The sequence below is a fragment of the Amborella trichopoda genome, chromosome 10, assembly GCF_054954075.1.
Source record: "Amborella trichopoda isolate Santa Cruz 75 chromosome 10, AtrichopodaSantaCruz75HAP2 v2.0, whole genome shotgun sequence".
NCBI classification, from domain to species: Eukaryota; Viridiplantae; Streptophyta; class Magnoliopsida; order Amborellales; family Amborellaceae; genus Amborella; species Amborella trichopoda.
In genome coordinates this window covers 6,890,385-6,917,454 of record NC_142345.1, presented here as the reverse complement: position 1 = coordinate 6,917,454, position 27,070 = coordinate 6,890,385, and the positions used below count along the sequence as shown (strand labels likewise).

Here is a 27,070-nt window from a genome sequence, read left to right as displayed (position 1 = left end):
TTATATATCTATTTTTCAATTGAAATATAATAAATTTAAGGGGTCGTTTGGATACATAGAAATATATTGTCTGTGAAATATATTACTAGCATAATACATTACTGTGTAAAACATTATATGTAAACAGATGGTTGCTGTTTGGGTAGTATTTAGATGCATACATTACTACGTAATACATTACATGCAAATGAATTTTATACTGTTTGGGTAGTATTTAGATGCAACCAAGGAAATATATTGGTCTTACTTGACACGATTTAATATGGAATTATCTATATTGCACTTTAAATTTGCTCTTACATTGCTCTTATTAGACATAGCAATTTAATATGGAATTGTCTACAAAGAGTTTTGTACGCACAATCATTCGTGTCCTTTAAATTTCAAAATGTGCGGTTGTACTATTGTCATTGAATAAATATAAATTTTTTTGAAAAACTTCACTCCATGACTCACCTCAAGCCATCCAATTTGACATCTAATATTTGAGAATGATTGTGACCTCCATTCACAAAAGATAAATGGCCTCTTTGTAGACATTCCTATTAAATATTGAAATTCATGTGTATAGATAGCATGACTATACCATGCGTGTCATACTTCAAAGAATAACAATTTAATAGTGTGAATTTATAATGGCCATAAACATTGAGTGAACTATTTTAATCACATCCTTCACATATCGTTAATTTATACTTAAAATAGTAAATGGTCATGTATTTTTTAAAAAATTTATTGTGAGATGGGAAAGTATTTTAAAAAATAAATCGAGATATTGGAAGAGGCCAATGTGTAACTAATTTGTCACTACTTTATCTGTATCTAAATCCTAATCGCAAAAAATCATTTTTTTTTTCCAAAAAATAATCATTATAATTTAAATAAAATATCATTTATCAATTTTTTGTCTCGATCTAAACCCTAATCCCAAAAAAATCTCTTTTTAAAAAAAAAGATAAAATAAAACATTTACAATTTACCCGCACGGCTCGCTTGTAAAGAGAGCGCACAGAGAAGGGAGGCTTAAAGAGGGATAGAGAAAAGAGGCTTAGTAAAGACGACTGACTATATCAGAAAAACAAATATAAAACATTTGGTTTCCATGAACGCAGTGCTTGATGAAGAGAGAAATCTATTTCCATGTATGTGAACTTACTATCTAATCGATAACACAGAATGATAACAACTATGTATAAAAGTTTATCATTCACAAGATTATCATTTCCATGTCCGAAGCCTCCAAACAGGACATAAGGGCCCGTAATCGAAGATCAGTATCCCGGTTAAGAGATAACAAAAGATACCAAGAAAGGGTACCGTACATCAAGATAATCTCTATAAAAAGTGAATATTATGGAGAGATTATTAGATATCAATATCCAACACTCATTTTCAGTTATGATTTACTACATAAAGGATCTACGGACATTCAAAAATAAATAAAAGGGCATTACATCTTACCCAATTCATTATCTCCTGGGTGATGATTCCTCTCTATCTCTAAAACCACGTTTTAGGATTTTACCATCTCTAAATTTTGGTGCCAGTATTAACACACACAGCCTTTCTCTCTCTCTATCTCCATTGCTTTCCTCGCAGCACACTTCTCTCTCACAACTCTCTTCCTTTTCTCTCTCTAGGAGCTTCACCTTTCTTCTCCTATTCTCTCTATAGAACTTTCAATTTACTAGAACTTCGTTGAGTTGATATGAGAGATAATATATTGGCGTGAAATTTATATTCATACTTGCAAGTAAAATGAATATTACTTATTCATTTAGTTAACTGGTTTTCCTGCAAATTATTCTATAGTGGTGGGTTATGCGATAATATACGGCTATGTTTATTTTATATTTACGTATTCCAAGAAAGTGATTATCTTCCATCAACCTATCCGGATTTTATCTTTCATCAATGATTCTTAGTCCTCATAGAACTACCGAACTTTATATATAAATACATGGGCATCAAACCTTACCCAATTGATTTGATTACTCCTCTCTCTCCCTCTAAAACCAAGATTTAAATTCCCAATTTTCTTACCAGCAGAGCCTTTCTCTCTAGCTATCCATTACTTGAAGATACGTTCACTCATATTGATTTTCTTGTATTTTTTTCCCTTTTTTTTTTTTTTGTTGCTAAGTTTCTGCATAAACTAGACATTCTGATTCTTTAGTTATCTTCTATTTGTTAATGGGTGAAAGTGATTCTTCTTGTTCTAAGTTAAATTTTTTTTTGTGATAAGTTTGAGGGATATTTCATGCATAGTGATCTAGGAAGCAGGTTTTGATTCATTTCTTGAGTTGGATCTTTGATTGTAACGACTGACTGCATATTTGATCCATTATTAGCCCTCAGTCTAATAGTGAGGGAGATGTTAGAGAGAAAGTGGGTTTTAATTTGTTGATATGATTCAGTCTTGAGAGAGAAAGAGAGATTTGGGTTGATCATAAGTAGAGGGAAGAGAATGTTGAGGTGGGATTAAATTTGTGAATGTTATATGGTAGTAGAGACAGAAATACTGAAGAGAGACTGAATCTGGTTGTGGGGTTCAAAATCAAATATTTGAGAGAAATATTAAAGAGAAAGGGAATGAGAGAAAAATATTAAAGAGTGAAGGTTGATTTGGGTTCTCATTTATAAATGTTATTTTATCAGTAGTGAGAGAAATTTGTCCGAATTGGGTGATAATAATTTTTTTCTTGAACTCATATGCTTTTCATTTTCTTTCTTGGCATTGTATTTCTTTTATAATTTACTTAACAACTAGTGGTTGCTTTATTGACTCAATAACTTTTTTCTCTTATTCTTTTTTTCCTAAGTTTCTTCATCAAGTAATGATGCTGATTCTTTAGTTAACTTCTCTTTGTTATTGAAAAGAGAGTGATCGTTCCTGAAATAATATGAATATTTTCTTTCATTGTTTGTTTCATTTTACAAGAATTCTCCTAGATAAAAAGGGAATTTTTGGTAGAATATTTCTCTTGAATTTAAATGTTGAAATTTGTTTAAAACCGTACAATATCTTATACTAAGAGAAAGAGATGGGCTCTATTCTTCTTTATGTTTTTGACATTTGTTTTATTTCTCTTTGTTTCAAAAATATATTTTTCCTATATTTAAACCAATTTTATTCATCCCCACTGTTCGCATTCTAACTCTTATATTTTGGCTTAACAGAGAGAACGAAGAAGTAAAGGGACTTTTTGGGTAAATTAAAATATGTTGAGGTAATGCTATCTTGAGATACACATGCGTTGTGTACTTTGTATGAAGATATCTAACATGTCACTGGAATCAATCTGATCAAATATGGAGCACTGGACTCTATTTTTTATTTCTATATTTTATTAATTTATTGTACCCCTTTAAAAAATAATAAACATTAATATTATGCAGTCCCAGCTCATTAGAATTTTCTTATGGGTTTGTATACTTTGGTAACGGTTCAATTTCAAACAAATTGCTTGTACACCCTTTTCCCTCCGATGTCAACCATGGTTGCTTCGGGTGTATAATCTATGGTTGAGGATCTATAAGCATATTATTTAAAATGCAAAAGCCATCATGCCATTCTCTCCTATTTCTTGTCAACAGGTCTACTTTAATTGTTCATGTCTCACGGTCTTTAGAATTTTCAACACATGTGGTGGTATACGGTCGAAATATTACATGCAATTCTCACTTTAAGCATTATTAAGATCTCTCTATCTCTCTTTCCACTATTACTATCTTTTCATATGCAGAGTTTTCATTGATAACCTTTCATGTTAAAATATACTTCCTTATCTACTACTACTATTCAGTGATTTAAAAATCGCCGAGTCAGCATGGACTCAAGCGAGTCGACATGGGAATCGGTCATCCCTTGTCCATTCCAATAAAAAATATTGTATCGCCTGATTCTAAAGAAGAACCAGCGATTCTCTACAGTGAATTCCCGAGTCAATAGTACATTTGCTTTCAATTTTTGCAAGGGTAATTGGGATATTTTTTTTAAAAATAAGAGAACTTTACCATGCTGAGCTGATGTCACCACACATACAATCACGCGGCCCCATGTCCCATTCATTTGTCATCAAGTAATATGTTGGTCCTCAGGTCCTTTATAGATGTAAAATCCCCGTGAAATTTTCGATGTGAGACAATTCCCACTGTACCAGTTTGAGAACAAACTTATTAGCATGCAAACTGTTACTAGCGATAAAAGCATACGCTTATAACTATTAGCTCTTATGGAATTCAGTTTATTGTAAAAAAATGTTTATTAAATTAATAAATTAATTTTTTTAATAATTATGTTTATAATAAAAAATATTTTTTTAATAGAGCGAGCCTTTCATAATAAATTACATTTACTATAAAAAAAAAAGAACGTTCCTAGTGTAGTACCCCCATTTCTTATTGGATTCTTAAAAAATAATGTCTATAATGATTTTTTATAATGTTTTTGTGATTATTTTTAATGCAAAATCCGACCGATTCGTCTGATTCCCGATCCAAAATGCTGATTCTTCCATCCATTTGGGTTTTTGGGGTGCTTGCTCCGGGGCACCAATCCGTTTTTAAAACAGCTTCTTCTATTCATCCATGTGTCTATTTCTCATGGGCCAAGTTGGGGTGAGTTCTAAGGCAACTTGCCAAGGTACAACAAATATGTTAAAAATATAAGTGCACACAAGTGCACATAAGGGCCAATGGTTGGACACTAAATAAAAGCGTGCCATTGTAAAATTTGATATGTATGTACTGTCTTTGTCAGTTTTTTACACTCTACATACTCATGCTAACAGGGGTGTGGCCCTGAATTACACTATTAAAACTGGTTTGTCTAGTGTCATAGCAAATGTCTACTTGATTTTAATAGTGACTGACCTACCTGTGACTAACTACCATTAAAGGAGTATAATACCCTTCAAGTCTCATAAGACTACTATTATGATTTTGATGTGAATGTCATAACAATCAATGGCCCGAATGACTATTGTAACCTTGATAATAATGCCATGTAAAGTAACAACGGGAATTACTATTCTCTGGATTTGAGCTTATATCTCAATTCAAAGGAACTTGCTGCTACCTGGAAGTTGTTAGTTGATACCTTGAAGCTCATTTTTCCCTATGTCCGATGCTAACTCCTCGTTTACTTTTTCTTTTCTTTTTTCTTTTTAGAGGATGAAGGACTGACCCTCTACTCTTTGAACATAACCTTCAACCGATCTTGCCAATGAAGAGAAAAAAATACTATTATACCCAGATTAATATAAAAAAACTACTGCACCCTGCCAAAAGGAACAAGACTGTGATATCAAACTTCACCTAACAAGACTGTTCTACCTGTAATAATCGAAACAAAAGACTACCGTACCCACTAGACTGAACTTGAGACAACTAGCTGCTGTTAAGGAATGGAAAATTTCATGCTGATCCAACAAGGGGCTTCTAGAGAGAGAATGGGTCGTGGGGTGAATAGTGGAGGGGACCAGAGCTCATTGGGCTACCTCTTTTGGAAATGATTCTGTTAATATAATTTGTGGAAATTGCTTGGATGAATTTTTTACGAGCAGTTAAAATGAAATTGCTATAGAACTTGTAAATTATATCGATTTAAAGAGGGTTGTGCAAAAAAAATTCTTGGAGTGCCTAGTTTCAAAAGAAAAACATGAAGAGAAACATCAAATAAAACTTTCATCTATGATCACAGCTGAAATGTAATATCTGGAGTCAATGATGGGCTTCTAAGATTTCAACCTGACTCATGTATATGGCACAAGAAATACAAATGTTTATCAAGGAGCAAATGAGAAAATGTATGCTGAAGCGTGTGGAAAGTCATGTAGAAAGTTTTCTTGTTATTCAGTTACTCGATGCTGAGGAGGTGGAGACCGCAAAAGTCTAGGCCCAGGCATTGGGACATCACTTGGAGGAGGTGAACGCCAGAACCCAGGTCCAGCATACCTCTCAACGATAGGCTTTGGATGCTCTTTGGAAAAGTTTTTTTGTACCACTTCAATAACAACAAAAACTTGAACAATCACATTCGAAACTTTAACTTCTGCTGTATTACGGGGACGCTTAACCATGTTTCTAGGTTTGATAGAGCCAGAGGGGTAGTCAATGGAAAGATTTGTCCAAGTACTGGGCCCGTAGTTTTGGGTAAACCCCCAGGTGCCACGTCTTGTTCGATTTCTAGTTGAATGCCCTTGTGACGAAGGGTAGGAAGCGGGAGGGAGATTCTTCTTCCAAGGAGGGCAATATATTGGACAGTCCACCAGATTTCCACCGGAATGTGACTGTGGCGAAGGGTAGGAAGCGGGAGGGAGATTCTTGGAACGCTTCCAAGGAGGGCAATACTTCGGACAGTTCATCATATTTCCACCGGAATGCGACAGTGACGAAGGGTAGGAAGCGGGAGGGAGATTCTTGGAACGCTTCCAAGGAGGGCAATACTTTGTATAGTCCGCCATTTAGAGTGTACTGCAATAGCAAAAGAGAATTATCAGTTAGGTAACCGCAAAATAATAATAATAATAATAATAATAATAATAATAATAATAATAATAATAATAATAAATTGAAAAAAAATAAAATAATATATGTTAGGATTTCAATCTCAAGAAGTTTATTTTTTATATAGTAATTATCTTTATTTGGAATCCCTAACAATCTATTATTGGGATCGTTTTACAGGTATTTTTAGATTAAGAAGTATATTTCAAAAACATCCAGATTATTCTACTCCAAGTTTCTATTATTGTTTTTTTCTAATCCAAGTTTGAAATAACTTGGATATTCAAAAAACTTGGAGTAGAAAAAAAAAAATTGGTATATTTCAAGAGTGAATGGTCCTACGGACCTCTTCTCTCTCTCCTCTTTCAGTCTCCCATTGTAATTATTTATTATAAGTAATTTTGGTCTCTAACCAAGTTTTGAAAAATGTGATGGACGATTCCATGGGTCATTAGACAAATTTATATAAGTTCTCTAAATCTTCTAAGGATAAATAAAAAAATAAAAAGATCCAGATTCCATGGATAATTCTCTCTCTTTCAAATACCTATTTGTCTTTTTCTTGATCCTATGTGTCATTGTAATTCAATTACTATTTTATGGTTTCTTCAAATTGAGAGACAAGGTGAAGAAAGAGAGAGAGAGAGGGCAAGAGATATTGAGGGAGTTCTAGAGAGTGAGAGAGCTCAAGTAGGGAATCCTTCATATCTTAGGTTACTAGGAGTTTACTGCGTATTCGGTGTTCTTGCAGGACCCAAACGAGTATTTGGTCCTCTAGGCAGAACACAATGACTACATATATTGTTGAAATTCTTCAAAAAAAATTTGATTATCCTTGTGATCATTTTTTCCAAGAGATGGAATTAATAAGATAATATCAAAACCATGTAAGAAAGAAAATAAAAGGAGGAATCTAACCCATAAATAATCAAGAAAATCCCTATGTTCGTTTTAATAACCAACCAAACCAAACACAAGCAAGAATCAAATTATAAGCATGTTCACGTTCATCTATTATCACAAATAAGGTAACAAAAAATTAGCTAGTAGACAAAGAAACTAAAAAACAAAAGGGCAAGAAATGCAACCTCTAGCTTTAAACAAATACAAAGCCAACAAACGAAATGGTGCAAGAAACTAAAAATAGAAATGAAAGCCAAAAAATATGAGAGAGAGAGATTGATTTTCTTGCACTGTCAAAAAAAAAAACAAAAAAAAAAAGAAGAAAAAAGAAGAAGGAATTAAAGTATCCATTTTGAGAATGCTCATTTTTATGTTTTCTTGAGCTTATAATTTGATTAAACACAAGCAAGAATATCAAACGAAATTTTCAGGAATTAAAGTATCCATTTTTTTTTCAATCGTGTTGGATTTACTTTCATTATAACACTTTCATTGTTATTGGGTTCTGGTTTCTCATGTAACATGCCTCAACACGATTGAATCAAAATCCAAGAACCCAATAACAAAGAAAGTAATACATGTGAGTAAGAGAAAAATACAGCACAAAGGAGAAAATTTCACATGTAATTATTATTTTTAAGAATCGCCCAAATTAATCTAAAACAAATGAAAGGATTAAAATATATAATAATGATAAGGAACTTACTTCACTGCAATAGCTCTAACAACCAAGTGTGAACCAGAGAACCACCTATGCGAGTCTCTTCTCAAACTTCCTCTTCCTCTCAAAAACTCAACAATCAAATTAGGTGTAATATTCTTAATTTATAATACAAGGGGATTCATTAAATCATAGGATCTGGGTGGCTTGATATTTAAACTTATGATTAAGATAAGATAAGGATCTTTTCTGATTAATGAATAAAAGCTTGGAATATTGACAAAAAAAATAAATAAATAAAAATAAGGATCTTTCAAAATAAAAATTGAGTTATTCTATATTACTATTTGTTGGGTGCGTTGATAATATCTATCTGAAGAGAGAGAGAAAAGAGACACGTTGGGATAAAATAGGAGAAAAGTATGGAAAGTTAAATCTAACGGTTGAGATTATCCGGTAGCTGTCTTAATACGGTCTAGATGAAGAGAGAGAAGTTGGTGGCTGTCCTAATACAATGGAAATAGGATAAAGAGAAGTTGAGATAGAAAAGAAGAGGGAGAGAGGGCCATTACAATTTATTTAAAAACTTAAATTTCATGATTTTCTTTTTGATACTTATCCGATTTTCCCTCTCTCTCGCCCTTAAAAACTTTAATTTCAAAGTCATGTAATAAGATTTTAATCCATAACTAATCAAGAAAATCTTAGCACCAAATCCCAACTATTTACCTTTAAATTTGGACTTTCACGGAACGGAGACTAAGAACCTATTACATATCTATTTCTAATGTTCCTCCTTTTAAAATTAAGATTTGATCAATTAAAACACATAATTTTTATGCTGAAAAATCAGAAAAAAAAAAAAATTGACACTAAAAATATGGAATTTTATTACAACTAATTTTTCGAAGCATAAAAATTCATCCAAAAATACAAAGTTATCCAAGTAGTAAAAAAACGAGGAAATTATACTCTCATTCTTCAATTTTTTTTTTTATAAAAAGCCATCACAAAAAAAAAAATTGTTATGAGAATTCTGATGATAAAATATTTTTTAAATTCAAAATATTATTGAAAAATAAATTTAACTTATATATCATTAAATTTTATAAAAAAATAGGATTGTTGGTCACTCATAAAAAAAAAATCACATTACAAAAATTCATTGTTCTTATGAAGATTATAGCAGTAATAGATTGAAAAATTAGGAAAAAAAAAAGAAGGAACGAGCAAAATATTGTAAAGATAGAAAATAAAGAAGAGTAAATTATGTATGGACCTGGAATATTTATCTAAGAAACAAATTATAGGTGGAAATTACATGGAAGGTCGGCCAATCAAAGTTTTTTTTTTTTTTTTTTCAAAATTTCCCTTCAGTTTGAGGATTCCATCCTCAGACCACAATTTCAAAATTTTTTGTTTTAGTTTTTCCGTTAGTAGGGCAGTGTCCAAAGAGTTTAAAATGCAACTTTAAAAATCCAAAAATTCATTTCAAAATGAATTTTGATTTTTAAAAATCCGAAATTGCTAGGAGGCTAAATGAAATTTGATTTTTAAAAATCCAAAATTGCTTAGAACCATTTATCATGTATGGGTGTGTGCCGTGAAACCAATTCATTGATACTGCGGGGCCTCCGAACCATTTATCATGTATGGGTCTGTATATCTATGTTGGCTGTGTTTACGTTCGTAAATGCAAAAGTGAAAGCAATTGAACGCGAATAGAGTGGGTTTTGTTCTTTTAGTTTACAATATGAAAAACGTTTATATAAGGATGCTTTAGAACTACAGATGCCCCCTCAAAAATCCATCGGAAAAGCTAGTTTTAATGTTAAAAAACCCTTTGATTGATCATCTCGATATCGAGATGTATGACTGTGAAAAATAAAAAGATTTTAAGTCTCATAAATAGTGCATTTTATAACATATTATCTACACCGTCCATTGTCAAGATTTTCATGTATTTAATAAAATTTCATAATTAGGTATAAAAATAGATTTTGAGATAATCCTAAAAACATTTTACATCAAAATTATATTCTAAATGCACCTATATATATATATAGGAAATCTCTTCCCATTGGCTATAAGTGAAAATGAATAGTGATTTCGTCTATCTTTAGTACCATCTAAAGTGTATAGCAAGGTCACAGTTATCCTGTTGTGTTTTAATTTTCATTTGTTTTTACCAATTTAAATTACTTGAAATTTGGAGCATATGTATATCTAACTGAAGTGCATCTAATAAAACTATGAAAAAAATAATTCACAAAATATAAATTGATCAAAATCCCCTAGAGTATTTATAAGGTTATTTTGGTTAATTTAAATTTAATAAACATATATATATATATATATATATATATATATATATATATATATATATGGGAAATGATTTTATCAATCCATGAGCTGACAACAGTGTTTGAAAATGATCTTATCAATCCACGAGTTGACAGCAGTGTCAGCCAACAATCTGGGCCAATCTGACGGTTACAACTTCATTTCATATTTGAATTTTCATTTTTCTTTTTTACAAATCAAAAATTTTAGGCATTCATTTTTTTTATTAAGGCTTACCTAATAAAAATATATAAAAAATAATATTTAAAATATAAATTGACGATAATGTTTTGTGGGTATTTTGATCAATTTATTATTTTGGGCAATAGTTAGAGAGAGAGAGAGAGGGCTAAGGAGAATCTCCATTCCTCAAAGGCACTCTTGAGGTAAGTTAATCTTAAAAAAAAATCTAAATATCGATTTTTTCTATTTATGCCGCTCTTGTGCCATCGTTATTTCCTTTTCTTTTTTTTCTTTTTAATATGAATTGTTGTTAGTTCCTATAATTTCTTCAACGGTTGATTTTTTTAAATGACCAAATTTCCCTTGTTTAGATTTTCAAAATCCATTTTAAACTTTCGAATGATCAACATCTGATTAATTGTTTTTTAGTGTTCCCTAAAATTTTTTATTTTATATATTCAAATATTGAAAAGAAAATTAATGTCATAACAATTTTATTTACCCAAAAGAAAGCGTCCAGACAATTTTGGGTTTTGAAAATCCAAAATTTATATGCCAATTGAAATTCCAGATTAAAAAATAAAAAAAATTTCATTTAACCTCATAGCAATTTCGGATTTTTAAAAATCAAATTTCATTTAGCCTCGTAGCAATTCCAGATTTTTAAAAATAAAAATTCATTTTAAAATGAATTTTTGGATTTTTAATGTTGCATTTTAATGTCTTTGGACAGTGCCCTACTAATGGAAAAACTAAAATTTTTTTTTTTTGAAAGTGTGGTTTGAGGATGGAATCCTCAAACTGAAGGAAAATTTTGAAAAAAAAAAAAAAACTTTGATTGGCCGACCTTCCTTGTAATTTCCACCAACAATTTGTTTTTTAGATAATTATTCCAAGTCCATACATAATTTACACTACTTTATTTTTTATTTTCACAATATTTTGCTCATTCATTATTTTTATTTTTTTTTCTAATTTTTCAATCTATTACTATTATAATCTTCATAAGAACATTGAATTTTTGTAATGTGCTTTTTTTTTTATTAGTGACCAACAAACCTATTTTTTTATAAAATTTAATGATATATAAGTTAAATTTATTTTTCAACAATATTTTGTAATGAAAAAATATTTTATCATCCAAATTTTTAATAACGATTTTTTTTTTTGTGACGGCTTTTTAAAAAAAACAAATGAAGAATGAGAGTATAATTTCCTGGTTTTTTTACTACTTGGATAACTTTGTGTTTTTGGATGAATTTTTATGCTTCTAAAAATTAGTTGTAATAAAATTCCAGATTTTTAGTGTCAATTTTTTTTTTTTTCAGATTTTTCAGTATAAAAATTATTTGTGTTAATTGATCAAATCTTTATTTTAAAGGGAGGAACATTAGAAATAGATATGTAATAGGTTCTTAGTCTCCGTTTCGTGAAAGTCCTAATTTAAAGGTAAATAGTTGGGATTTGGTGCTAAGATTTTCTTGATTACTTGTGGATTAAAATCTTATTACATGACCTTGAAATTTAAGTTTTTAAGAGCGAGAGAGAGGGAAAATCGGATAAGTATCACAAAGAAAATCTTGAAATTTAAGTTTTTAAATAAATTGTAATGGCCTTCTCTCCCTCTTCTTATCTATCTCAACTTCTCTCAATCCTATTTCTATTCACCAACATCTCTCTCTTCATCTAGACCGTATGAAGACAGCTACCGGATAATCTCAACCGTTAGATTCAACTTTCCATACTTTTCTCCTATTTTATCCCAACGTGTCTCTTTTCTCTCTCTCTTCAGATAGATATTATCAACGCACCCAACGAATAGTAATATAGAATAACTCGATTTTTATTTTGAAAGATCCTTATTTTTATTTTTTTATTTTTTATGATAATATTCCAAGCTTTTATTCATTAATCAGAAAAGATATTTATCTTATCTTAATCATTAGTTTAAATATCAAGCCACCCAGATCCTATGATTTAATGAATCCCCTTGTATTATAAATTAAGAATATTACACCTAATTCGGTTGTTGAGTTTTAGAGAGGAAGAGGAAGTTTGAGAAGAGACTCGCATAGGTGGTTCTCTGGTTCACGCTTTGTTGTTAGAGCTATTGCATTGAAGTAAGGTCCTTATTATTATTATATATTTTAATCCTTTCATTTGTTTTAGATTAATTTGGGCGATTCTTAAAAAAATTAATTACATATGAAATTTTTTCCTTTGTGCTGTATTTTTCTCTTAGTCCCATGTATTACTTTCTTTGTTATTGGGTTCTTGGATTTGAGGCATGTTACATGAGAACAATAACAATGAAATTGTTATAATGAAAGTAAATCCAACAGAATTGAAAAAGAAATGCATACTTTAATTGGTTGGGTTGGTTATTAAAAAGAACATAGGGATTTTTTTGATTCCCTAATTGAGCTCTCTCAGTTTCTAGAACTCCCTCTATATCTCTTGCCCTCTCTCTCTCTTTCTTCACCTTTTCTCTCGATTTGAAGAAACCATAAAATAGTAATTGAATTACAATGACACATAGGATCAAGAAACCAGACAAATAGGTATATGAAAGAGAGAAAATTATCCATTGAATCTGGATCTTTTAATTATTCTATTTATCCTTAGAAGATTGCGAGAGCTTATATAAATTTTTCTAATGACCCAGGGAATCATCCATCACATTTTTCAAAACTTGGTTAGAGACCAAAATTACTTATAATAAGTAATTAGAATGGGACACTGAAAGGGGAGAGAGAGAAGAGGTCCCTAGGACCATTCGCTCTTGAAATATACCAATTTTTTTTTTTTTACTTCAAGTTTTTCGAATATCAAAGTTATTTCAAACTTGGATTCGAAAAATAAAATAATAGAAACTTGAAGTGGAATAATCGGGATGTTTTTGAAATATACAAATTTTGAAATATACTTCTTAATTTAAACATACCTGTAAAACAATCCCAATAGTTGATTTTTAGGGATTCCAGATAAAGATAATTACTATATAAAAAATAAAGTTCCTAAGATTTTAAAATATGCCGTTTTACTCGTAATAATAGATAAGGGCAGAATAGATTTTTAGAGATTCTAGATAAAAATAATTATTATACCAAAAATGTAGGCTCTAGCTTACTCGGAATTTCTTAGATAAAAATTGAAAAAGATAATTATAATTTTAAAAAAATAAAGTTCTTGAAATTTAAAAATCTACCAATTTACCTTTAATAATAGATAATAGATTTTTAGGAATTCAAGATAAAGATAATTATAATACAAAAAGATAAAGCTCTTGAAATTTAAAAATCTGCCATTTTAAGAGGAATTTGTTTTGCACCGTCCAATTAACTGACTCATATAAAATTTTTCTTACATAAAAATTGTTAATAAATAGTGAGAAAGAGGCATTTTATCACGTCTCGTGAGAATGATTGAGAGAGAGCCATATTATCACGTGAGGCCAGTAGAGCGGACATTCTAATAGAGAGTATCTGCTTAAGACAGAGAGAGAGAGAGAGAGGCTTGTTCTTGAAGTCATTTTCTTTATTTGAAGTATCAAATTGTTTCTTCCTCTAGATTTTTGTACGTAACTTTGCATGTAATTTCTTTCTTGAAGGTATTGGTTTCTCCATCCATATTTTGGTTTAGTTTGAGAGGGATTTTGGTATTCAGATTCCTTTTTTTATCTATAATTTTTTTTCTCTCAAGATCTTGGGTTGTTTTGTGCTATGTGTATGGTTTGTTTTGTGCTCTATGGTTTTAATTTCTCTCTCTAGATCTTGAGTTGATTTCTGCTTTGTTTACCTTAGGTTGTTTGCGTATGGTTTGTTTTGTGTTTTCCGCTCGGTAACATGGAGATGATGAGAGAGGAGAGAGACGAAGGGTGAAGAGAGGGGTTAGGGTTTGGGGGGAGAAAGAGAGTGAGGGGTTGTGTGTTGATTTGGGAGATAAGAGTACGAGTGCCATCGATAATTTAATCGGTTTCAATCCAAAACCTGAATTTCGGACTCTATTCGGGTTATAGATTAACCATTTCGAAATTTGAATTTCGTTGTATTCGGATCAGGGTATAGATTCAAGAATTGAATCGGATATGGATCTAAATAATATTTTGGATCGGATTTGGGTCTAGATGGATTTGATCTAGATCCAACCCCGTTATTAAAATAATATATATATATATATATATATATATATATATAGAAAATGATCATGTGAGCTATTGGACTCACAAGTAAAAATGAGCCCAACGGCCCATATTGAATATGGGCCGATCTGACGATCACGGATACCCAATTGTGTTTGAATTTTTATTTTTTTTCTACATATCCAAATCACTTGAAACTTTAGACCTGTGTTCATCAAAAATCGGTGAATCTTTAAAAAATGTCAAAAAAATATTTTACATAAAAACAATTGACTTAAAATCTTTTTTTTTCTCATATTCATACATCTCGTTTTAGAGATGATCAATTAGAGTGTTTTTCAACATTAAAAAAACTCTTCCGATGGAGTTTTGAAGTACATCTGTAATTCTACATTTTAAGATTGCAACCGTATATAAACTATTTCCTACTTTAAATAAGTTGGTCATCTCGTAAAAAATTGAAGTGATTATTATTGCTTTTACCACGTAATAAATGATATGCTATTTTGGTTTTAAAAAATTTGTATAACATGCTCTTATGGGCAATATTTACTTTTTAGATCTAACATCTAAAATTTTATTTTTAATCACAAATAAATTCTTTTAGTTTAAAAAAATTAAATTGTTATTTTGTGAAAATTATATATCTATTTTTCAATCAAAATATAATATACCTAAGAGAACAAAAATAGTTACATGTGAACTTACTATCTAATAGATAACATTAAATGATAACAACTATGTATATGAGAAACGTAAAAGTTTATCATTTAGAAAATTATCATTTCCATGTCCGAAGGCTCCAAACAGGAGATAAGGTTAAAATCATCCCATAGGATTAGGGCCCGTAACCGAATATCAGTATCCCGTGTAAGAGATAATAAAAGATACCGTACCGTACATAAAGATAATCTCTATAAAACGTGAATATTATAGAGAGAGAATATTAAAATTCAAAATTCAACACACATTTTCAGTTATGATTTACTACATAAAGGATCGACGGACATTTAAATATAAATACAAGGGCATTACATCTTACCCAATTCATTATCTTCTTGTGATGATTTCTCTCTCTCTCTAAAACCACGTTTTAGGATTTTCCCATCTCTCAATTTTGTTGCCATTATTAACATACCGTGCCTTTCTCTCTCGAATTCTCCATAGCCTATACCGCATAGCCTTTCTCTTGGACTTTGTTTTAGAACCCTAAATTTTTGGGATGTAACCTCTTAGCGAACCACTAACCTCACAAAAGTTCTTTTTTCAAATTGCCCTCTGTTTTTGCCTAAAAATAAAATTTTCCCATATTCAATATAGACCCTCCAATTTTATTAAAAGGCCACATCTAATTTTGAAGAACTCAAAACCCTTTTTGTTTTTTATAATAATTGTTTGGTGATTTTTAGACGGGTACCAAAATTTCAGTTCCATAACACCCTCCCAAGTAACTCTCATTCCTGAAGAAGTAAATATACAGTATGATCCAACGGAAGCATGGGAACACGGATTTCCGTTACCTCCAAAAACACTGGACCATGCAAGATTCTATCTGATTAGTATTCCAAGAAAGTGATTATCTTCCAACGACCTCTCTGGATTTTATCTCTCATCAATGATTCCCAGTCCTCATAGAACTACTAAACTTTATATATAAATACATGGGCATCAAACCTTACCCAATTCATTTGATTATTCCTCTCTCTCCCTCTAAAACCGAGATTTGAATTCCCAACTTTCTTACCAGCAGAGCGTTTCTCTCTAGCTATCCATTACTTGAAGGTATGTTCACTCGTATTGATTTTCTTGTATCATTGTAGTTTTTTTTTTTTTTTAAGTTTCTTTATCAACTAGAAATTTTGATTCTTTAGCTATCTTCTGTCTGTTAATGGGTGAAAGTGATTATTCTTGTTGTAAGTTGAATTCCTTTTTGTGATAAGTTTGAGGGATATTTCATGCATGACGATCTAATAAGCGGGTTTTGATTCATTTCTCGAATTGGATCTTCGATTGTAATGACTGACTGCACATTTGATCCATTATTAGCCCTCCATCTAATAGTGAGGGAGATGTTAGAGAGAAAGTGGGTTTTAATTTGTTGATGTGATTTAGTCTAGAGAGAGAGATATTTGGTTTGATCGTAAGAAGAGAGAAGATAATGTTGAGGTGGGTTTGGATCTGTGATTGTTATATAGCAGTAGAGAGTGAAATACAGAAGAAAAACAGAATCCGGTTGTGGGGTTCAAAATCAAATATTTGAGAGAAATAATAAAGAGAGAGAGAAAATATTAAAGAGTGAAGGTTGATGTGGGTTCTCATTTATAAATGTTATTTTATCAGTAGAGAGAGAGAAATTTATCCGAGTAATTTGTCTCTTGGGCACATATGCTTTTCATTTTCTTTCATGACATTGTATTCCTTTTATAATTTCTTTAGCAACTAGCGTTTGCTTTCTTGACGCAATAACTTTTCTTTTTCTTTTCTTTTCTTTTCTTTTCCCCTAAGATTTTCCGTCAAGTAAACAAGCTGGTTCTTTAGTTATCTTCAATTTGTTATTGAAAAGAAAGCGATCGTTCTTGAAATAATATAAATATTTGTTTTCATCGTTTCTTTCATTTCCCAAGAATATCTCCTAAATAAAAAGGCATTTTTGGTAGAATATTTCTCTCGAATTTAAATGTTGAGATTTGTTTAAAACTGTACAATATCTTATACTAAGAGAAAGAGATTGGCTCTTGCTTTTTTTTCCTGTGTGTATTTAGGTGGATTTTTAGTCTGAAACACAATTCCTTAATTTTGGATATTATATTCTATTATATTAAGTTGGATAATAAAATTATCATTCGGAATTCCTTAATTTTGGATATTACAAGTTACAAGGCCAAGAAGTTGTACTTGCTGCTCCTCCTTACTTTGAACAAGTTGCAGGGCTGAGAAGTTGTTCTTGCGGCTCCTCTTTACTTTGACAAGGTCGAGAAGTTGTTGATCCTTACATTGAGATACAATTGAATATGAAATAAATTTGATTGTTTGGTTCGTTTGTATAGGACTTTAGTTAGATGGGAATTAGGACTGAAGTTTGAATGGATATTGATGTAATAATATTCAAACTAAAGATAATTATATAACGCAACTTAAGATAATACAATATAATATCCAAAATTCTGGAATTCAAAAGTGATAATTTTATTATCCAAAAGAAGATAATACAATATAATATCAAAATTAAGGAATTGAAATTCAGACTAAAAATCCAACTAAATACACATAGGAAAAAAAAGCAGAGCCAATCTCTTTCTCTTAGTATAAGTTATTGTACGGTTTTAAACAAATCTCAACATTTAAATTCGGGAGAAATATTCCACCAAAAAATCCCTTTTATCTAGGAGATATTGTTGTAAAATGAAAGAAACAATGAAAACAAATATTTATATTATTTAAAAAATGATCGCTTTCTTTTCAAAAACAAATTGAAGATAACTAAAGAATCAGCATGATTACTTGATGAAAAAATTTAGGGGAACAAAAAAAATCAAAAAAAGAGAGAAAAGTTCTAGTTGCTAAAGAAATTATAAAAGAAATAGAATGTCATGAAAGAAAATGAAAAGCATATGACTTCAAGAAACAAATTACTCAAACATATTTCTCTCTCTCTACTGATAAAATAACATTTATAAATGAGAACCCACATCAACCTTCACTCTTTAATATTTTCTCTCTCTTTAATATTTTCTCTCTCTTTAAAATCCTAAAATGTGGTTTTAGAGAGAGAGAAATCATCACAAGAAGATAATGAATTGGGTAAGATGTAATGCCCTTATATTTATATTTAAATGTCCGTCGATCCTTTATGTAGTAAATCATAACTGAAAATGTGTGTTGATTTTTGAATTTTAATATTCTCTCTCTATAATATTCACGTTTTATAGAGATTATCTTTATGTACGGTACAGTATCTTTATTATCTCTTACACGGGATACTGATATTCGGTTACGGGCCCTAATCCTATGGGATGATTTTAACCTTATCTTGTGTTCGGAGTCTTCGGAAATGATAATTTTCTAAATGATAAACTTTTATGTTTTATCATATACATAGTTGTTATCATTTTGTGTTATCTATTAGATAGTAAGTTCACATGTAACTATTTGTGTTCTCTTAGGCATATTATATTTTGATTGAAAAAGAGTTACATAGTTTTCACAAAATAATAATTTAATATTTTTAAACTAAAAGAATTTATTTGTGATTAAAAATAAAATTTTAGATATTAAATCTAAAAAATAAATATTGCCCATAAGAGCATGTTATACAATTTTTTAAAACCAAAATAGCATATCATTTATTACGTGGTAAAAGCAATAATAATTACTTCAATTTTTTACATGATGACCAACTTATTTAAAGTAGGAAATAATTTATATACGGTTGCAATCTTAAAATGTAGAATTACAGATGTGCCTCAAAAATCCATCGGAAGAGATTTTTTTAATGTTGAAAAACACTCTAATTGATCATCTCTACAACGAGATGTATGAATATGACAAAAAAAAAGATTTTGAGTCAATTCTTTTCATGTAAAATATTTTTTTGATATTTTTTAAAGATTCACCTATTTTTTATGAACATACATCTAAAATTTCAAGTGATTTGGATAAATAAAAAAAAAATTAAAATTCAAACTCTATTGGGTATCCATGATCGTCAGATTGGCCCATATTCAATATGGGCCGTTTGGCTGATTTTTACTTATGAGTCCAATGGCTCACATGATCATTTTCCATATATATATATATATATATATATATATATTATTTTAATAACTGGATCGGATCTAGATCAAATCTATCTAGACCCAAATCTGATCCAAAATATTATTTAGATCCTTATCCGATTCAATTCTTGAATCTATACCCTGATCCGAATAGAGCGAAATTCAAATTTCGGAATGATTAATCTATAACCCTAATAGAGTCCGAAATTCAGGTTTTAGATGGAAACTGATTAAATTATCGACGTCTCTCGTACTCTTATCTCCCCAATCAACACACACCCCCTCACTCTCTTTCTCCCCCGAAACCCTAACCCCTCTCTTCACCCTTTGTCTCTCTCCTCTCTCATCATCTCCATGCTACTCCAACATTCTGGCTCTACAAACTCGCCCAAAATCTCTCTTAAGAAATCTATATAAAAAATTGTTAGGATAAGTAAACAAAACAAAAAATTAAAAGAAGTATAAGAAGGCATTAAAATATTACAAAAAATGCAAAAAAATAAATAAAGTTGATTATTTAAAAATTTGAGTTATAGCATGAATAATTCAAAAAATCCAAAAACGAAAAATAAAAAGATGGGATCCTAAGATGAGAAAACTTCTCAAATAATCCTAACACACCTTAAAGACATCTAAAAATATATTTCTAACTTTTAATTTTTAACATATATTTTATATTTGTAACATAGTTTTTGTGCCCTGGCTAGTTGCCATAGAACTCACCCCAACTTGGCCCATGAGAAAATGGACACATGGAAGCATAGTAGCAGTGGATTAAAAAACATATCGGTGCCCCGGATCAAGCACTTCCAAAACCCATATGGATCGGAGAATCGGTATTTCCGATTGGGAATCGGACGAATCGGTCGGATTTTGCCTTAAAAATAATCACAAAAAAATTATAAAAAATCATTATAAATATTATTTTTTGGGAATCCAATAAGAAATAGGGATACTACACTAGGAACTTTCTTTTTTTTATAAGATTAAAAATAATCTTATCCTATATAAAGTGAAATTGGTATCAAATAAAACATTTATTAATTCTCTTTACTCATTCACACCTATTACAACCTAACTAACAATAATATTATAATTTAAAATTGAATTATTGGTTTATACTTTATAATAATTGTACTATTCAAATAATAATAAATTTGAAATTTGTATTGTAATACCATCTAATTTTAAAATCTAATTTACAACTATAACAAAAGATATTAAATTATATAATTTATAATAATAATATATTAATAAATAACATATAAGATTTGGTTATCAATGTAATTAATATAATTAACAATTATAATATTATACTAAATGTGATTCAAAAAACAAGATGGCTCTTGTATGTATATTTTGAATTGCTTGTATATTTTTTTATAATAAACGTAATTTATTATAAAAGGCTCGCTCTATTAAATAAATATTTTTTATAATAAACATAATTTTTAAATAAATTATTTTATTAATTTAATAAACATTTTTTTATAATAAACTGAATTCCATAAGAGCTAATAGTTATAAGCGTATGCTTTTATCACTAGTAACAAATTGCACGCTAATAGGTTTGTTCTCAAACTGTTACAGTGGGAATTGTCTCACATCGAAAACTTCACGGGGATTTCACTTCTATAAAAGACCTGAAGACCAACATATTACTTGGTGACAAATGAAAGGGACATGGGGCCGCGTGATTGTATGTGTGGTGACATCAGCTCAACATGGTAAAGTTCTCTTATTTAAAAAAAAAATATCCCAATTACCCTTGCAAGAAATTGAAAGCAAATGTACTATTGAGACACAATGAAGTGTCCAGTTTTCATATTGTGTAGAAATGTCGAGTCATGATGTCATGCCGAGTCATTATGTACATTGACTCGGGCAGTTCACTATAGAGAAATGCTGGTTCTTCTTTAGAATCAGGCGATACATTATTTTTTACTGGAATCGACAGAGGATGACCGATTCCCATGTAAACTCGCTTGGGTCCATGCTGACTTGGCAATTTTTAAATCACTGAATAGTAGTAGAAGATAAGGAAGTATATTTTAACATGAAAGGTTATCTATGAAAACTCTACATATGAAGAGGTAATGTGAAAAAGTAATAGTGAAAACTTCTTTGGGATATTTTGTTTTTTGAATATTTTTATTTAGTGCCCTAGTTTTGATTGACAAACGGCCAAATTATTATGTTGAATGGATTTATAAACAAAAAATATTAGGTATTTTAGTAATGACAGAAAGTTAAATAGGTACTTACGTAATTTTTCAAACAATAAATAGTCTCATAGTATACCATCCTTATCTCTCTCTCTCTCTCTCTCTCTCTCTCACGATCGCAATCGCGATCTCTCTCTCTCTCTCACGATCGCAATCGCGATCTCGATCTCGATCTCGATCTCGATCTCGATCTCGATCTCGATCTCGATCTCGATCTCGAGACACACAGTTAAAGGAAAGGAATAGATAGTAAATCACTGAATGTGTCCAAATAAATGATAATAACTATATAACAATGAAGAGAACAAATTTCATCTGTTTCACATTCAAAGTTGCATCATAGGCACGAAAAATGGCGCTTTCAGTCGAACCCAACTTATTTGTGCACAAAAAAACCATTACCTTTTCTCTTGGCTATAGAAAATCTGGGGGCATGTTCAATATGAATATGAAAATGAATAAGACCAAGTAATCTTAATTGTCATATTTAAGCATTAATTATTGTTTAAGAATTAATACATTCTTTCAGAAAAAAAAAACAATGAAAAATTAAAAGACCCGTATTAAGAAAATATTCTTTCCCTTTTTTGTTCAGTCCTGCAATAATTAAACACATTAATTTTAAAAATTTGGTATAATTATCCCAGTACTGGTAAAGAATAATCAAATTGACAATGGAAAACCATGTTAACTTGGTCAGCACCATCCATTTATTCTCGTTGGCTCATACTAAGCTTGTTTCGTAAACTCCACTTGTTGGCTCCACTCGTTGCAGAAACCAACCTGCTTCGCTTGAAACAATGGACAGTAACACAGAGAGAGAGAGATAGAGACCCACCAGAACAGAATACATCCCACTAGTCAGCCAGCTTTCTCCATCGCCATCCATCATTTCATTATCAATAATTTCATTAAATGGAGATGACCCCGTAGAGTATGGTTTCTCCATGGTCCATAATCCCCCCCAAACTACAGGGAAAGTTTAAGAGTACAGATAAATCACTGTTGGACCTTGAAATAATGAGTGGTGACTGAGAGGGCGGACCCACCATTACTGTTATCTCCGAAATTGGTGGGTATCCCAGTACTCTACTCCATTTCCATGGATGGTGATGATGATGCTATTGATTATGATTCTTCCATAGTCCATCATATTATTATACTTGACTAGAATGTTCCGAAAGTGTGCTAAAGTTTCATGTGAATCATCAAAAGTTTTTCCATCATTCCGTAAGTAGTGATAGTGACCCAAACTTCCAAAAGTTATGGTAACTTCCAAAAGTTATGGTTTTTTCATAATCCATTCTGTTATAGTATGCCGCTCTTGTCAAATACTCATTAGAAAGTTATGAAAGTCACCAACAGTTCCGTATAAATTATAAGCATGTATGTTTACTTTGGTAGACCGCAACTCTTGTCAAATACTCATTAGAAAGTTATGAAAGTCACCAACAGTTCCGTATGAATTATAAGCATATGTTTACTTTGTATAATGAGAGAGAGAGAGAGAGAGGTTCCAAATACCGTAATGAAGTTGCCACTGTTTTGGCCCTCAGCACGGAAGTAGTTGTTGGCAGTGTTGCCATGGATGCCTGCAGGAACCTGCTTCGAGCTATCAACAGTTGGTGGGGGGCCTGAGGTTGGCTTCTGGGCCAGCCGACCATTGCCAGCACCGTTGGGCTGAGGTGGTGGTGTGTGACTGACTGGAGCTGCAGGCTTTGGGGACTCGCCATTGCTCCCAAAGAGGTAGCCCAATGAGCTCTGGCCCCCTCCACTACTCACCCCACGACCTATTCTCCCTCTAGAAGCCCCTTGTTGGATCTGCGTGAAATTTTCCATTCCTTATCAGCAGCTAATTGTCTCTTGTTCGGTCTGATGGGTACGGTAGTCTTTTGTTTCCTTTATTACAGGTAGAACAGTCTTGTTAGGTGTAGTTTGATATCACAGTCTTGTTCCTTTTGGCAGGGTGCAGTAGTTTTTTTATATTAATCTGGGTATAATAGTATTTTTTCCTCTTCATTGGCAAGTTTGGTTAAAGGTTATGTTCAAAGAGTAGAGGTTCAGTCCTTCATTCTTCAAAAAGGAAAAAGAAAAGAAAAAGTAGAGGATGAGTTAGCGTTGGACATAGGGAAAATGAGCTTCAAGGTATCAACTAACAACTTCCACGTAGCAACAAGTTCCTTTGAATTGAGATCTAAGCTCAAATCCAGAGAATAGTAATTCCCGTTGTTAGTTTACATGGCATTATTATCAAGTTTACAATAGTCATTCGGGCCATTGATTGTTATGACATTCACATCAAGATCATAATAGTAGTCTTATGAGACTTGAAGGGTATCATACTCCTTTAATGGTAGTCACAGGTAGGTCAGTCACTATTAAAATCAAGTAGACATTTACTATGACACTAGACAAACCAGTTTTAATAGTGTAATTCAGGGCCACACCCCTGTTAGCATGAGTATGTAGAGTGCAAAAAACTGACAAAGACAGTACATACATATCAAATTTTACAAGGGCACGCTTTTATTTAAAGGAAATTAACAAAAATAAATAAATAGAAATGTTAGTGTCCAACCATTAGCCCTTATGTGCACTGGTTGGTAGAAAAGAAGCAAGATTAAATTATACTGCTCTCTTTCTACTTTTTAGAAAAATGCAAAAAAGGAAAAAAAAAAAAAAAATATTTTGAAAGAATGGTCTTTGGTATGGTTATTTGTTTTTTCCAGGTGGGTTGTGGTGGGAGAGTGGGTTTCATCAAGCTTTAAAAACTAGAAAGATAGGATATGCCAGAACAATCAATCATATCAGTCATTTCCCTTTCTTCTAGCCCACTTATTCAACGCACATGTGTATCACTAAACGTGTGTTTGATTGGTGGAAGAGGGGGCTGCCAAAGCCGCCCCTTCCATGCTTTTATTAGCATGGAAGGGGTGGCTTCTATGAAACAACATCAAAATATGTTCTTTCATGCACTGCTGGAAACTGCAAGCTCTACTTTGCGGCTTCCAGTGGGGTGTGATCAAACACAGGAGGCAGATTTTGGTGGAACTCGGGTCTCCCACTCCCAAAAAGTTCTATCAATCCAACACACCCTACACTCACAACAATCATTCATAATCTGCTTGAATGTAAAGTTAACATTATCATCAAAGCCTTTTCCCAACTAATTAAGGTCGGCTTGCTTGAATGTAAAGTACCATGCCAAAATGGAATTAATCACATAAGGATGTACAAGTTTTAAAAAGGATTTTACACATATTCACAATTATAGAGGCGCATGACTAAAATTCACTTAAAATGCTATGTTATTCTATCCACAGCAGATATCAACTAATAGATCCCTTCAAAATGGAGAAGTAACTCATCAAATCAGTAACAAGAAATCAAAGACTAGTCATGAAAGTAGAGAAAATCATGACCAATTTACATGCATGATGCATCAATATATGTAACAAAAGACTTCAAAAAGATGACAAAGCCACATTCACTAGTTATACAAATGCATAAGATATTAATGCCACACCATGTGTAAGAAACAAATATAACCAATATTCAGAAAATTCCATCATACCAGCACCAATATTGTGCCATATATTTCAAGCACAAATACGCATGAACACCCAGATCGACCAAAACATTAGTTTCAGTAAATTTACAAAGTACATATCTCTTTAACACTCCAAAAGATAAAGAGCATTTACGATCTTCAACAAGATTATCCAGTTATCCATGTCTAATGTATCGAAATACTTATCAAAATGGATTTTTTCACACAATCTTCAAGGAAAACTATAGGACAAGAATATTCATCTTAATTTACCAATATGCATCAACATACATAAAGATTCAAGTTACAGTAAAAAATAGTCATTGAAATCTCATGTTTCAACTATAAAAATACATAAAAACCCAAATATTAGCCATGACATCCTTCTATTTCAGACCAAATCCATTTAAGAAATGAGGATATTTCTCAGATCAGGCAATCAGAACAAATACCATCACTCAAGAGATCGATAATGTAAGTCATAGAAGCAATGAAACCCATTTAAGAACTCTTTTTCCAAGATACTTTGCAGCTGCATGCATTGACAAAATTACACGAATTTCAAGTCAATTATTTAAGCCTTAGGGAACATCGACCACCATTTTGACTTTGTCATAGAGATATTTTGCAGGAAAAGTCCAATTCATAAAAAAATAGCCACAATTTCAAAGGAATTCCCAACCCTAAGAAGAACAGGACACCAATTTTAGAGCTCATTTATGAAAGATTTCGTATAAAAAAGGATCCAAAATTGAGTTCCTAGAGAGAACAAATCACTATTTTAGACCTATAGTTTTCAAGAGCCTGCGATGCTAAACTGCTGAATGACATGTGAACAGTCAAAGGTGAGAAGGTGTCATAGACCTCATAAGATGCCATTTCAAACCTAGATTTAATAGTTCTTCACAAAAGAAATAATGCAGTGAAAGAGCAGCAGTAGCATCAAGCAGAGCAAAAATCCAAGCATTTTAGCCCTGGCTTTCATGAGATTTGATGCATAAATGCCATACAACAATTTTTTTTGACAACCAAAATCCAAACTCTCACAGAGAACAAAACACCATTTTAGAGTTAAACACCATTTTAGAGTTATTATCCAATACATTTATCGGCTGATTAACAAACAGGCCATCAGAAAAGCCCTAAACTATAGAGTACTTCATCTTTTACTTATTTTCGCACAGATTCTCAGAAAAAAGAAATGGAGAGCCAAATCACATGGAAATTAAGTAAAGTGAGCCAAAATGAAGCAAAAAATGACATCGTAGGCCAATTTCACCTAGTTTCAAGGGATTTTTACCTATAAATGACGTGAAAATGAGAATTTAAAGAGAAAATGAGAATTTGAAGAAAAAATGAGATCAGTGACCGCTTACCTCGATCTGTTATGCGGATCTGAGAGATGAAGAAGATGAGCAGAGCTTTTCCTGTTCCTACTGTTACTCTTTGAATTGAAGAGAGAGAAAGAGAGACATGGGGGCTTAAAATGAGAAAATGATAGGTGAGACCGACACTTATATATGGCTAAATAATTTGAAATTTGACGATAAAAGGCCCTGAAACTTTATGTATTGACATACGTACCCATAATTTTAAGATGATTATTTTGCCCCTGGTCGGTGATTTGAGGCGTTTCTATATCTACTTTTATCCGCGATTGTGTACAACGAGATTATTTATTTGTTTTACAAAGAATCACAATTATTTTTGGTCCATGAACTCTATGAAAGTAGGAGAACTTTTATTTTGGATTTTGAGCTAAAATAATAATATATCCTC

General features: G+C 31.3%; 1 protein-coding gene across 5 annotated transcripts; it reads right to left on the bottom strand.

Annotated features, from left to right (window-relative positions):
• Positions 1 to 5,744: 5,744 nt before the first annotated feature.
• On the bottom strand, positions 5,745 to 26,845 carry LOC148780033 (protein SPIRAL1-like 2). Of its 5 annotated transcripts, none has more exons than XM_088848574.1 (3): positions 26,668 to 26,791; positions 23,266 to 23,640; positions 5,745 to 6,477 (listed from the first exon to the last, which is right to left on the bottom strand). In XM_088848574.1, exons 2-3 carry the CDS (start codon positions 23,578 to 23,580, stop codon positions 6,190 to 6,192), a joined length of 603 nt encoding a protein of 200 aa, XP_088704700.1. In that variant the 5' UTR covers positions 23,581 to 23,640; positions 26,668 to 26,791; the 3' UTR covers positions 5,745 to 6,189. The 5 variants fall into 5 exon arrangements, 3 of the variants coding, with proteins under 3 accessions (XP_088704700.1, XP_088704701.1, XP_088704702.1); XM_088848575.1 differs by lacking the exon at positions 5,745 to 6,477 and adding an exon at positions 16,114 to 17,729 and having other exon boundaries at positions 26,668 to 26,789; XM_088848576.1 differs by lacking the exon at positions 5,745 to 6,477 and adding an exon at positions 22,203 to 22,338 and having other exon boundaries at positions 26,668 to 26,789.
• Between the last annotated feature and the right edge of the window lie 225 nt (positions 26,846 to 27,070).

Excerpts from the sequence above, each read along its gene's own strand:
- LOC148780033 (XM_088848574.1), bottom strand. The coding sequence starts at position 23,580 with ATGGAAAATTTCACGCAGATCCAACAAGGGGCTTCTAGAGGGAGAATA. Across the intron at positions 6,478-23,265 it reads ACAGTGGCAACTTCATTACG|TACACTCTAAATGGCGGACT; the intron begins GTATTTGGAACC and ends TTGCTATTGCAG.